Source organism: Triticum dicoccoides, chromosome 5A (genome assembly GCF_002162155.2).
Source record: "Triticum dicoccoides isolate Atlit2015 ecotype Zavitan chromosome 5A, WEW_v2.0, whole genome shotgun sequence".
NCBI classification, from domain to species: domain Eukaryota; kingdom Viridiplantae; phylum Streptophyta; class Magnoliopsida; order Poales; family Poaceae; genus Triticum; species Triticum dicoccoides.
This window is the reverse complement of record NC_041388.1, coordinates 625648880-625661429: the sequence shown is the minus strand read 5'-3', so window position 1 is coordinate 625661429 and position 12550 is coordinate 625648880. Positions and strand designations below refer to the sequence as shown.

At 44.5% G+C, this 12550-nt stretch overlaps 1 protein-coding gene and 1 long non-coding RNA gene across 2 annotated transcripts; both read left to right on the top strand.

The window, feature by feature from the left end:
* Positions 1-1307: 1307 nt before the first annotated feature.
* LOC119303512 lies at positions 1308-2742 on the top strand. Its single transcript, XR_005147931.1, has 2 exons — positions 1308-2008; positions 2505-2742. It is a non-coding gene; the product is annotated as an uncharacterized LOC119303512 (long non-coding RNA).
* Positions 2743-5227: 2485 nt separating this feature from the next.
* On the top strand, positions 5228-12074 carry LOC119303511 (folate-biopterin transporter 1, chloroplastic-like). Its single transcript, XM_037580645.1, has 9 exons — positions 5228-5591; positions 8664-8929; positions 9033-9097; positions 9189-9351; positions 10014-10162; positions 10251-10499; positions 10754-10922; positions 11010-11102; positions 11226-12074. Exons 1-9 carry the CDS (start codon positions 5288-5290, stop codon positions 11508-11510), a joined length of 1743 nt encoding a protein of 580 aa, XP_037436542.1. The 5' UTR covers positions 5228-5287; the 3' UTR covers positions 11511-12074.
* The last annotated feature ends 476 nt before the right edge of the window (positions 12075-12550 follow it).

The window sequence follows — 12550 nt, the reverse complement described above, 5'->3', positions numbered from 1 at the left end:
AAAGATAGGTCGGCGTGCGGAACGCCAATCCACAAGATCAGAGCTGTCGGGCAGTGGGACAAAAGCTCCAGATGCCTCCATATAGTCAATCAAATTAGTTATGGCATTCACATTGAGTTGAGGTTTGAACCATATGACTTCCATTCCGTACGATGTCATCTCATCGTTGATATGTTACCGCCAAAAGGACACATAAATTGAATATATGACAACCAAAGCATGACTCTAAGTTTTTACCTATGATTTCTTCCGCGCGAAAAGCCAAATAGATCTCCATATACAAGGGAAACCAGAGGGAGCTACCAATGATGTCGGTTGGTGGGATTTCTGCATCCGCCTCTTCTTCTCCCGATGTGATCTAAATGCGCAGCCGCATTTGTGCTACGGCTTACTCCCGGGCGCCAATATGTCTTGCTTATAGCAAGACGTAGGGAAGTATTGGGGAACGCCAGATGGGCCGGCCCAAGTGCACACAAAGGCCACAACCTCGTTTTTTCATGTTTTTTTCCTTTTTACTTTTGTTTATACTTCCAAATAAATATATTACAAAAAACACATTTCATTTTTGACAAAAATGTTAACAAAGCATTTGAAAAATGTTAAATGTGTATAAATAAAATTTTCTCATGTATACAGAAAAGTATACAAAAAATATAAATTGTGTGGGAAGAATTTTAATTTTTTTACTCCAGCACTTTAAAAAATGTTAAAATAGTAGTATTTTAAAAGTTTTAATCATGCATTTGAAAAATGTTCAATGTGTACAGAAAAAATGTTGACCTATTAAAAAAAGTTAAAGTTCTATTTCAAAAAGTTTAACAAGCATTTTAAATATCTTAAATTTGTACATAAAAAATGTTTACCGTGTATTCCTAAACTTTTATTTAAAAGAATTTTAATCAAGCATTTGAAAAATATTAAATATGCATAGAGAAAATATTGAAAATGAATTAAAAAGCTGTTAATCTTGTATTTGAAAAATGTTAATCAAGCATTTAAAAAACGTTAAATGTGTATAGAAAAAATATATTTGAAAAATGTATTAGAAAAATACCAAAAATGTGTAGAAAAACAGTGAAAAAAGAAAAATGATGAAAACGAGAAAGAAACAACAAAACCAAAGGAAAAAGAAAAAAACACAAAAAACAGGGAAAATACAAAAGCCTGAGAAAACCACGAAGAAACGAAAAAACCTGTAAGAAATGTGAAAAAAATGAAGAAAAACGATGAAAAAATGGAAAAACAGAAAACCATCTATATCTATATCTATACTACTATTAAAAGAGCAAACATGAATTCCCCTAAAACCACACCACAAAATGTACACAGAAGTACCAGAGACGTTTGATCGATCCCACTAATTTACATCCAACGTTCTATATTACATCAAGCATCTACCACACAAATCAACGATCTGGATTAAATGTTCTGCCAGGGCAGACTACCCTGCCCACGTCCTGCAGCCCCCCTCCCACGATCTACCTCAGGCAAACAAGCCGCCACACAACAAGCCGCTAAACGCATCTGAGCCCCCATTCATCACGTTCACCTCACCTGCCCGGGCTGCGCCCCTGCCTCCCTCCCCACCGCCGTGCTCCCTTTGCCTTCGGATCGCTCCCCTCTGTGGTTGTACGCCGCCCGCCGCCCGCGCAACCTTCCTTCACCCCGCTCGACGTCGTCTTGCCCGTCCGCCTCTCCTATGGCGCACGGCACCTGCCGCCGGACCCGCCCTTCCACCATCTCCTGTGTCGCCGGCAGAACCTCACTTCGTGCTGCTCGCCATCGGATTGGCCTGCCCGTGCGCCTCTCCTACGACGCCAGCCTCCAGCTCTGCCCTCCTCCATCTCCTATGGTGCACGCCGCCCGCCGCCGGCCCCGCCCTTTGGCATCTCCTATGGCGCGCGGCACCCGTCCGTCGGCCTCTCTTGTGGCTAACGGCTGTTGCTGCTCGATGCCTCGAACAACGCTACAGAGTGGCCCTGCCACGCCTTCATCGTATACCTCATCGGTAAATTTCTTCGAGTTTTTTCTGTTTGATTTGATATACTGTGCTCCAAATTCTAAATTTTGAAGGCTATGGATGGAATTCCCCTTTCATTTCATATATTGCAATGTAGCATTTTAGTTCAAAGTTCAGAAACTGGATTCTGTCTATAGTTATTCTCATGTCCCTCATGACTCTCTGCATGTGTACTTCTTCTCATGTTAAACTAATGTGTGATACAAGGTCTTTGCATTTTCAATGATCCATCCCTTGAGCCATGCTAGCTTTGTATGTTGTTCTTGCAGCCTCAACGAGCTAATTCTATTTAAAGCTAATGTTGTTCAATCCTTCTAATTTTGACTATGTGTTCTATCCTTTTAATTACTGTTATTCAGATTTTTTTCTTTTTTCTGTTGCCATTCAGATACAAATGTTATGAGATTTCAGGAATTTTGTCATATCTCCCAATCGCCTTAATTTTGTAAGTTGTGTTCTAATTCAATTTTGATTTTATTTTCAGAAATGCCTACTTTAAAGCTGTGTGAATCCATCATTTTCCTTTGAGTTTGCTATTGAGGTGACTTGGAAACCTTTTCTTTAACTTGGTGGATGTAGTTGTAGTGATGGAGACTTGCCTGAATGTTGCTTTCCTGGGCGTGAAGTGCCTTGAATTATCATAAATTCTGTATAAATGTACGTACCTGTCTGCACCTGATGGTGATCTGCCAAAGTTTTGTACTTTCGAGGTAAATTTGCTACATGGGAAGATTCCTCAATGGCAATAATATACCATGATAGTGATAATTGATATGCATCCTACGCTGAACAAGAGCATGACAGAAAACAATAAAATATTCTCTTCAAAGTAATTATGGTTTGGTTTCAGTGATTTTCAATTCCAAGTAATAAAGAATATAAGGTTACAATTCATCACCTGAAAAACAGATCTTTGTAGTCATAGTAATGTCTTCTCCAATTGACCATACCCTTAAGAATTTGATGAAAATGGATATATCATCAAGAGCCTTGCAAGCAAATTTATCTACAACAGGAAACACACAATGATGACATATCAGATATTCCCAATCACTATATGAAATGTTTAATGTTCACTTCCCCTTGTAATGTTAGCTTATCTAGCAAATTTCTGTTATTCTATACATCTGATTGGTAAGTTTCAAATAGTACATGAACGAGATATCCTGCTATAATTAGAGTAGGGATCGACACTAATTAAACCTCTTGACACGCTCATTTGAAAGTCAAGTATATTTATGCAGCAACGCCTTATTACTCCTACAGAAGATACCATTACTGCTGCTCATAGGAAGAGATATTACACCATCAGTTGAGCTTAGCTAAATTTGCAGCTTTCGTTACAATGCATGAATCTTATTTATCTTGCTTCAACTGAAGGAAAAAGAGAGGATGAAGTAGCCGTCTTCCAGTCATCTGGCAAGCAACAGTCCAGTGCATATTGCATTGCAGACCTTGTTAGCAAGCATCATCGAGTGCCATTGTATCTTGAATAACACAATTGTACAGGGATCTTGAATAGAACATCAAATAGAGGCACACCTAATTGAAATTACATTGGCACATTAGTACACGGTAAACTGCACAGTATGAATTAAAATTTAATTGCAAAGGATAATCCAGAGAGTTGACACAAAGTAATGTCTAAGGACTAAGATCAAATCAGAATTAATCCTGATGGTCAATACAGAAATGAGAATTCATTTCAAAAAAATATTGCTCATACCAGTGGAGGCATCGAACTGTGCCCATATGTTTTTGCGCACCCACGCCCCGCTCCTTGTTGTCTTGTTGCGGGCCTCCGCGCTGGGTCGCCCGTGAGCATGCCGAGCTCGAGCCCATCCTTGGGCACTTCGGCCAACGGATTCGAAGGACGGAGAAGAGCACATGCGTGGAAGTGTCGCGCCTCCGACAGAGCCTAACGCTGGGATGCTCGCGAGCATGCCAGGCTCAGGGACCTCCTCGGCCACTTGGGCGACCGGATTCGTCGAAAAGGCGGGGAAGAGCAGGGGTTGCGAACCTCTGGTTGGCGGTGGGGAGAGGGAGCTGGCGACCAAGGAAGAATGGGGAACGACGGGGAGAAATGTCAGGGGCGGTGGGATTTTTTTATTTTTTTACGTGAAGCGGTGGGAAGGTAGGTGACGGTCTGAGAGGCCTAACCGAGGAACCGGCTCCCTGTCCATTGATACGGGCCAGAAAATTACCAAAAGTCCAATCAATCCAGCCCAACCGTTCGTCTGATGCCGAGCGCTCGGCTGAGTTTTTTTACCGGCTAATTAGCAATTGCGTTCTTGAATCGGAAACCAAGCTAGCTGCTAGGTAGGCAACGAATGAATCATATCCAAAATTGAAGTATTTGTAAAGGTGTAGTTAGATTTCAGTTGACTTTGACTAAGTTGAGTGATATTAGCATGTTTATTTTTTTTTAAAAATCACCTTTTTATTTGGATTTATGTTTTCTAAATTTTAATACATGAATATATTTGTCATTTTTTCAATTGTGACTCAATTAATTATTTTTATCTTTCTAAAAACAATCCAATATTTTATAATCCCTCTAAAAATACATGAAGACGGAGGAGGATCCCAAAGATAAATACTCCTATTACTTCTGTACGTTAATATAAAACATTTTTCAGTTTAGTTTACAGAGGGCGTAGTACATAATGTTGTTTAGTTGTTGTTTTTTAAAAAATATGTAAAAAATTATAATAAATTTATGTGATCATGATTTTTCTCATGAAGACATATCTGTGGATCGTGTATTACACGCGCGCTTTCATTGTTGGGCATGAGACATATTTCAATGGCTCGGTAAAAAAAGCCCACTAATATGATTTAAAATAGATTATTATTATTATTAATTATAATACGTGCGTTGCACGTGCACGCTTACTAGTAAAGAAAAACCAAAAAAACGGAAAAAATACCGGGGGAAACCAATCCAATGAATGAACGCAGCGAACGCAATTGGAATCCAGCGAACGAAGAAAACAGTGAATATGTGCTGGCCCAGTGCCACAGGTGGGAGGAAATCCTTCAGCGAGACGGGACGAACACTCACGTGAAGCAGGATAAATTTCGTGCCAAGGCCCAAGACCATGACGGGCTTGAGCGGGCTCGGGCCGAGCGGCTTCGGTCCAAGAGAGAGAGAAGGTGAGACACCCCTCAAAAAAAAAAGAGAGAGAAGGTGAGACTTGTGAGCTTGGCGCGGTGGAAGGAAAGGAACGGGAGGAGGGAGAGAAAGAGAGAGAGGACTCCGCAAGCATGCAGATGGCCTTCAGCAGCTTCCTGCTCCCCCCGCCGTCGCCCCCGCTGCCCAGCCCCGCCGCGGCCGCCGCCTCCGCCTCCGCCTCCACCTCGTCCTCCTCGTACCCAGTGGCCGCGCACCGCGGCCGCCGCCCGCGGGGACCTCGCTGCCGCTGCGGCCGCTCGCCGGAGGTAACCCCCGCGACCACCACCAGCAGCGGTTCCGGCGACCGCGGCTCGTGCGATGAGGAGGACGCCTCCGCCCCGCCTCCCCTCCCCGTCGAACCCGTCGGCGGGGTCGCCTCCACGGACAGCCTAACCGGTGAGCCACGCGAGCTTAACTAACGAGAGAAGTTATCTGCAAGATATTTCGCGAGTGGTTGTGCGGTTGAGGATATTTCGGGGGAGGGGGTTTGGATTGCAACAAGAGGGATAAGAAAAACCACGCGGAAGCTAGTTCTGGAGTGCCACGGCTATGAATTTCAACTGATTAGCATTGCTGAATGTTTGGGGCTTACACATGGTGACATAGATCTCATCTGATTTTCTTACATGCTGTACTCTATGCAGGAGGGGCTAACTTCTTTTTTGCTCCTGCATCAAGGCAGAGTAGAGTTATCATCTGTGTGCCTTGAATTGCATTATATCGAGCCATCGAACATTTGGGGATTGTTGCTCTTTCCCTGCCTAATGGTCCTTACAATTTGTAGCATAAACTTATTAGAAGGATTGTTGCCGTGTTTCCTGGTGGGTGGCACACTGCCTTAGCATAAATGTTCATTATAACATGGTGGTCATGCTCTTAATTTCCTAATCTTGCCTGCCTACTGAGTTAGTGACTCGTGTAATTTATCATCTGAGCTGGTGTTTTTGGTTGGTACTTGGTGTTTTTGGTTGGTACTTCTTAGACAAAGCTACTTAAATATTTAGTTTTGGACACTGTTGTGAGATGCACCTATTAGAAGTATAATTATGTTTAAGTTAGAGATAGGAATTATGTTTAAGTTAGAGATAGGATTGGTTTAAACCATGTACGACTTGTCCCCTACTCCAAATCTCTCCCTCATATTGTACTCTATATATACCCCACACCTGGGTCGGATCAATACAACAGAAACAACACCATATTCATCCATCCTATAATATTTACATGGTATTAGAGCGGTTAGTCTCACGACGCCGATCCTAGGTTCCTTCCAACACTTCCGCAGCGCGCCGCCCCCGGGAAGATTAGTCTCCTCTTCCCGGGGGCGCGGCACCCGATCAACCAAAGATTAGATCGGTCTCGTAGTTTTAGATCCAATTTTCGAGTTCATCATCAGTAGATCGATTCCCTTGGTACTTTAGATTAGATAGATTTCTTTTAGCCACCAAATAAATTCGATCGACCAATAACCCTCAAATCCGGTGATAAAAAAAATCAGTATGCAGTGCCGGGGAACACATGCAGCAAGCGATCCAGGAGCAGGCGTATGCATGGCCAGGCGCTGGAGCAGCCGGCCGATGCAAACACTCATCACGCGTGGCCCGGGCAGCAAGGTGGACCGGCGCCACCCGCCCTCGACTCCAATCGCGCCATCCTCTTCAGCTCAGACCCGATCGAGCGCCTCCTGCTGGACCAGTCGGACTCCGCCACTACATGGAGCATGAACTCCACGCCCTAAGGGGCACCTGCTGTGGGAAATCCGATCTACGACGCTCCTTCTTCACCGAGCCGGCTCGCAGCGCGGGACTCCGGAAGGGCCCGCGAGTCTTCTTCGACTTCGAGGCACGTACCACTACACCGAGCGATCTACATCAACCACATGCGCGTCCGGATCACGGGCGCAACTCCTGGCGACACCGGCTGGTAGCGTGGGTCGTCATCAACATCCTTCTGTCGCCTTGAGGATCCAAGCCGGTCTCCACCAGCGGATGCAACGAGCACCAGAAGAACAGAAGCAGGATACGCACGTCCGATCGCGGGAGGGCGTTAATCCCTGGCAGTCATCCAACCTCTAGGTGGATCTCCCGGTCACGGTGCCTATAACGACTCCAACGACGACAGCTGTACCGCCCTCTCTGCAACCGGGACTCCAAGCCGGCCCCAGCAACGACACCAGGCGGGCGACATCGTCCACGGAGAGGCCACGCAAGCAGTACCACAGCAGACGAGCTAGCAGGCCAAGCACGTATCATCTGAAATCTCCAAGATTCAGATCCGTCGGATGCATGTATGTATGCATGTCTGGCTATCACCACGCAGCATACGACTTTGACACCGAACATGATCTGCACCAGATATTCTTCATCAAGCCAAATCCCTGCTCCGAGCTGTACGACTACGCCGGACTACGAGCCAACATACTTCTTCAATACGGCATGACATCGACACTTTGTCGTCGCGGAGGGACGCCTTCAAACGACTCATCATCGTCGACATGCCGCTGCAACATCATCGCCGACACTTTATCGCCAAGGTCTTCACCAACGTGGTCTTCATCACCATCATCGTCAACACAGGCCGCCGCCTCGTCCACAAGATGGACACCTAGCGTCCTCTGACAGACTTTTCTGCAAGACGCGACCACGACGATGGCAATGACCGCGTAACGACGATGGCATAGACCGCGTCATCCACGACGGCATGACTGCATCGACACGATGTCACTACATTGACGACCCCTACACGGGCACACGGTTCTGGCAAAATCGATGTGTGCTCGATGGGCCTCCTCCGGTCTTGGCAAAACCGGTGGACTCATCGCCGACGGCACCCTCTGACATTCGCAAGGTGCATTGTCCACGTCTGCAGCTCCGTCATAGCGCATTTTTTGCGCCTCCGGCTTTGTGCGGCTTCATCATCCACGACGACCACACCATCGATCACGACTACATCGACCACGGCTACATCACCATGATCGGCTACCTCGACATCGACATTAATGGCTTGGTCTACAGCAACACATCGGCAACAACTTCAGTCAACAGCGTCCGCGTCGTCACTAGCGTCCACGCCACTCCCCATGTGACTGTGGGAGGGAATAGAGGAGAAGGCGGGAAGGCACCAGAAGGGGACGTAGTCACCGCCCTGGGTGCCGACCCATCAGAGACTCAATTGATGATGGCGGAGAAGAGAAGACGACGGAAGCATAAGAGTTCAAATTCAGTCGCCATCGCCCGCTTCACTCCCGCTACGACTGAGGGGGAATATTAGAAGTATAATTATGTTTAAGTTAGAGATAGGATTGGTTTAAACCATGTACGACTTGTCCCCTACTCCAAATCTCTCCCTCATATTGTACTCTATATATACCCCACACCTGGGTCGGATCAATACAACAGAAACAACACCATATTCATCCATCCTATAATATTTATAGCACCATCATTCCTATTATATTACCTACTGTAGGAAGTGCGACACCAAGATATCAGGCAACTTCGACTAAAGGGGACACTAGGAATGAAGATCTTGAAAAATGGGAAAACAATCAACGCGGGACAGATGGTTTATCCAGTAGCAAGTCCAAGTCAGCTTACTCCAAAGCATTTGGGGTGGATTTGTCCCCAGATAATGTGGCTGTTGCCACTGTTTATTTTGTGCAAGGAGTTTTAGGTCTTTCAAGACTAGCTGTCAGCTTTTACTTAAAAGATGATCTTCAACTTGATCCAGCAGAGGTATGACCATCACCATCTTTACCAGATGCTCTTTTTCTGCTAACGTTTTAAGTCTTGGGCAATACCTGTTGGCACAGAGAATAATTTGGTTCCTGTTATCTAGACTGCAGTTATAACTGGTTTCTCAGCTTTGCCGTGGTTGGTCAAGCCTCTTTATGGTTTTATCAGGTATCACCGACATATCAAATCTCGTTCCTGCAGCTCTTTTATGTTGTACACACTTAAATCATGAACTATATTGTTGTGATTTACGATGCAGTGATTCCGTCCCTCTCTTTGGTTATCGAAGAAGGTCGTACCTCATTCTGTCAGGACTCCTTGGAGCAATTTCATGGAGTTTGATGGCAACAATTGTGGATGACAAGTACAGTGCAGCGCTCTCTATTATTCTTGGATCTCTTGCAGTTGCCTTCTCTGATGTTGTAAGTGAGCAGAAAAAGTATGTTCACAATATTTTATTTTTTTCCTTTGAATTGATCATCAATTATGCTGGTGTAGTAGTTCTCAAAATAGGCTTTCACCCTGCTTTATAGATAAAGCAAACATCCTGCTGGTGTAGTAGTTAGTTACTCAGTTTTGTTTAATCCTTGACAGTTTGACATTCAGAAAATGATAAACCCCTTTAGGAGTACAGCTCGAATTGGTCCATAATGGGATGGTCTGATCCAATGCTTTTACTGTTTCAAATGGAGCACAACTTGCTAGCATTTCCGTTAGGTTTGGTCATCCCCTGTAGCAGCAGTCATATGCACGTGCTATCATGACACAGCCTGATAATAGGAGGATTATGTAATTCATGATGCTCCGAATATATTTTGAACTGTTTTTTAAATCATAAGGAGCTCAACATAGATCATATATGCAATTTATTTTATGTTGATATTTGATACATTCTTCAAAGAACTCAACTCAGTATGGGCCTCACTTGTCAAAAGTTCAGAAAGAATATCTGAAATATATTCTAAAAACAGAAATATCTCCTTCTGTACCTAATGAGCTCATCTTTGTGTTTGACCCATGTCAAGATACTAGTGTTAGTACTCGTAGTTTGTTTTGTCATTAACGAGAAGTGAAAATACTGCAGGTGGTTGATTCTATGGTTGTTGAGAGAGCTCGGGGTGAGTCACAGAGCACATCTGGATCTCTCCAGTCACTGTGTTGGGGATCTTCAGCCTTTGGGGCAATTGTGAGCGCATACTTCAGTGGTTCTCTTGTGGATACTTATGGTGTAAGGTTTGCTCCTTGGCGCGAAGGAACTTCGTAAAAGCTAATGACACCTCTCATATTACACTTCACTGATCAGGTGTTTCACTAAATGCAGATTTGTCTTTGGTGTTACAGCATTTTTACCCCTGATGACATCTGCTGTTGCAGTTCTTGTAAATGAAAAGCGTTTGCCTACTGAGGAACGTTCCATCTCACTTTCAAGTTCAAGGTTGATTGAAAGCTCTAAGCAGCAGATCAGGCAGATTTGGACTGCTGTAAAGCAACCGAACATTTTCTTGCCTACTTTGTTCATATTCCTTTGGCAAGCGACACCACAGTCGGATTCTGCCATGTTTTATTTCGTGTATGTTCAACAGACTCGATTATTTGATTACTTGATTGCTATGGATTGTTCTGTTAGACCTGGCTCTATATTCTGTAAACATACTTTTGGATTCTGAAGAAAAATATGAAGTTTCTAAGATGCTAGTGTTACAAAACTCTAAATACAAAAGGGAACAGGACCATAAGCTATTTGGTTGTACATATGTACCTTAGTATTTTGTGTGATCGTCATCTTTTTAATATGGCTGATTATGTTACTCTATTGAATTTCAGCACAAACAAGATTGGATTCACTCCAGAGTTTCTAGGGCGTGTCACACTCGTTACATCTGTTGCATCCTTGCTGGGCGTCGGAATATATAATTCGTTCCTGAAGGCAGTTCCACTAAGAAAAATCTTTCTTGTGACAACAATTTTAGGTTCTGCCCTTGGAATGACACAGGTCCTCTTCTCTGCGTACTTATTCTAGCAGTCCTACTTACTCTTTGTTGGCAAATCATGCTTAGGTCTTGTGTGTTTCCACTTCCAGGTTCTTCTTGTCACTGGGCTCAATAGGAAGCTGGGGATAAGTGATGAATGGTTCTCCATTGGGGATTCCTTGATTCTCACAGTCCTTGGTCAGGTATGGAACACTATTGCAATGATTAGTTAACTCGGGGACTACGCATTTGCATTTGCTCCTTTTCACATTTATGATTACACTCTTCTGACACAAACACCAATGATGTCCAAAATTGTTTGTTAGGCTTCGTTCATGCCCGTGTTGGTGTTGGCCGCGAGATTGTGTCCTCTGGGAGTGGAAGCGACATTGTTTGCCACACTGATGTCCATTTCCAACGCGGGAAGTGTTGCCGGCGGTCTGGTGGGCGCGGGCCTAACTCAGTTTCTAGGAGTCACCAAGGACAACTTTGAAAATCTGGCTCTGCTGATCGTCATCTGCAACCTCAGCTCTCTGCTGCCTCTGCCTCTCCTGGGTCTCCTTCCAGATGGATCACCGGATGCCGATAATGGGCAAACAAAAGTCGATTGAAATATTTTGAGCTTCTCTTAGGGATTATAGACTCAGAGATAGTCAGATCCTGGCGTGAACTCGATCACCAGGGCGAGACGGGATGAGAACTGCAGAGATGTCAGATCCTGGCGTGAACTCGATCACCAGGGCAGACGAGATGACAACTGCAGCTAACTTTGGGCATTTGCTGGCGTGGTGCACGGTTGATTGTTGAGAAGAGCGCACCCCCAGCAGAAGGTGAAGTTCTAGATGACCGCACACCACGCTGCTCTTACCTGTAATAAAACTCCGCACCATCGCAGTCAAGATTCATGGTAATCTACATGCAAATTTGATGATGTTAGCTCGGCTGGGAAGAAGATGTGTCGTCTTGCATCACCGTTGATTCTCTGACATCTTTCTTAGGTAAATTAAACGCGGTAGATGAACGCGAAGACTGGCTGCACCAATGACTGCATGTATATACTACATTATCTCACTTTGCTATGCATGTATATACAGATATCCTTTCTTAAAGAAAGGAAACAAATGTGGAATGTGGAGCGAGTTTCGTACTGCTACATATTGCAGTCGATGCCAAAACCGACTGTGTAAGGGGTTATCCCAGGTAGCTTTTGTTGGGACGGACCGTAAAAAATATGAGCCGATTGTGAGTGTGGCACCATCGTGGGCGGTTTATGTGGACAGCTGACTGCTTTTGTCTGAAGATTGAAATATTGATTTAGGAAGCTCTTTTAGTAATGATAGGAAGTTTAACTATTACAATCTGATCAATGCACAAATGAATGAAATCGTCCAAAATCAATCCTGGAGTCTCGGCAATCTACCGGCTCCCTTGTACGACATGAGGATTGGCCTACAGGCATGCACCTTTACCTTAATTCTTCTTTCTTTCTTCCCTGATCTCTGGATCTCCACCTTTGTAACGCTTTTATCGCTGCTCTCAGCTATCTTTCAAAAAATACTGGGTTCCCGTGGACGACATCAGGATGTGTATGCGGCGGTGAGCTTTGGGGGATGAAAGGAACAATGTGCCGCCAATGACGAAACTACATTCA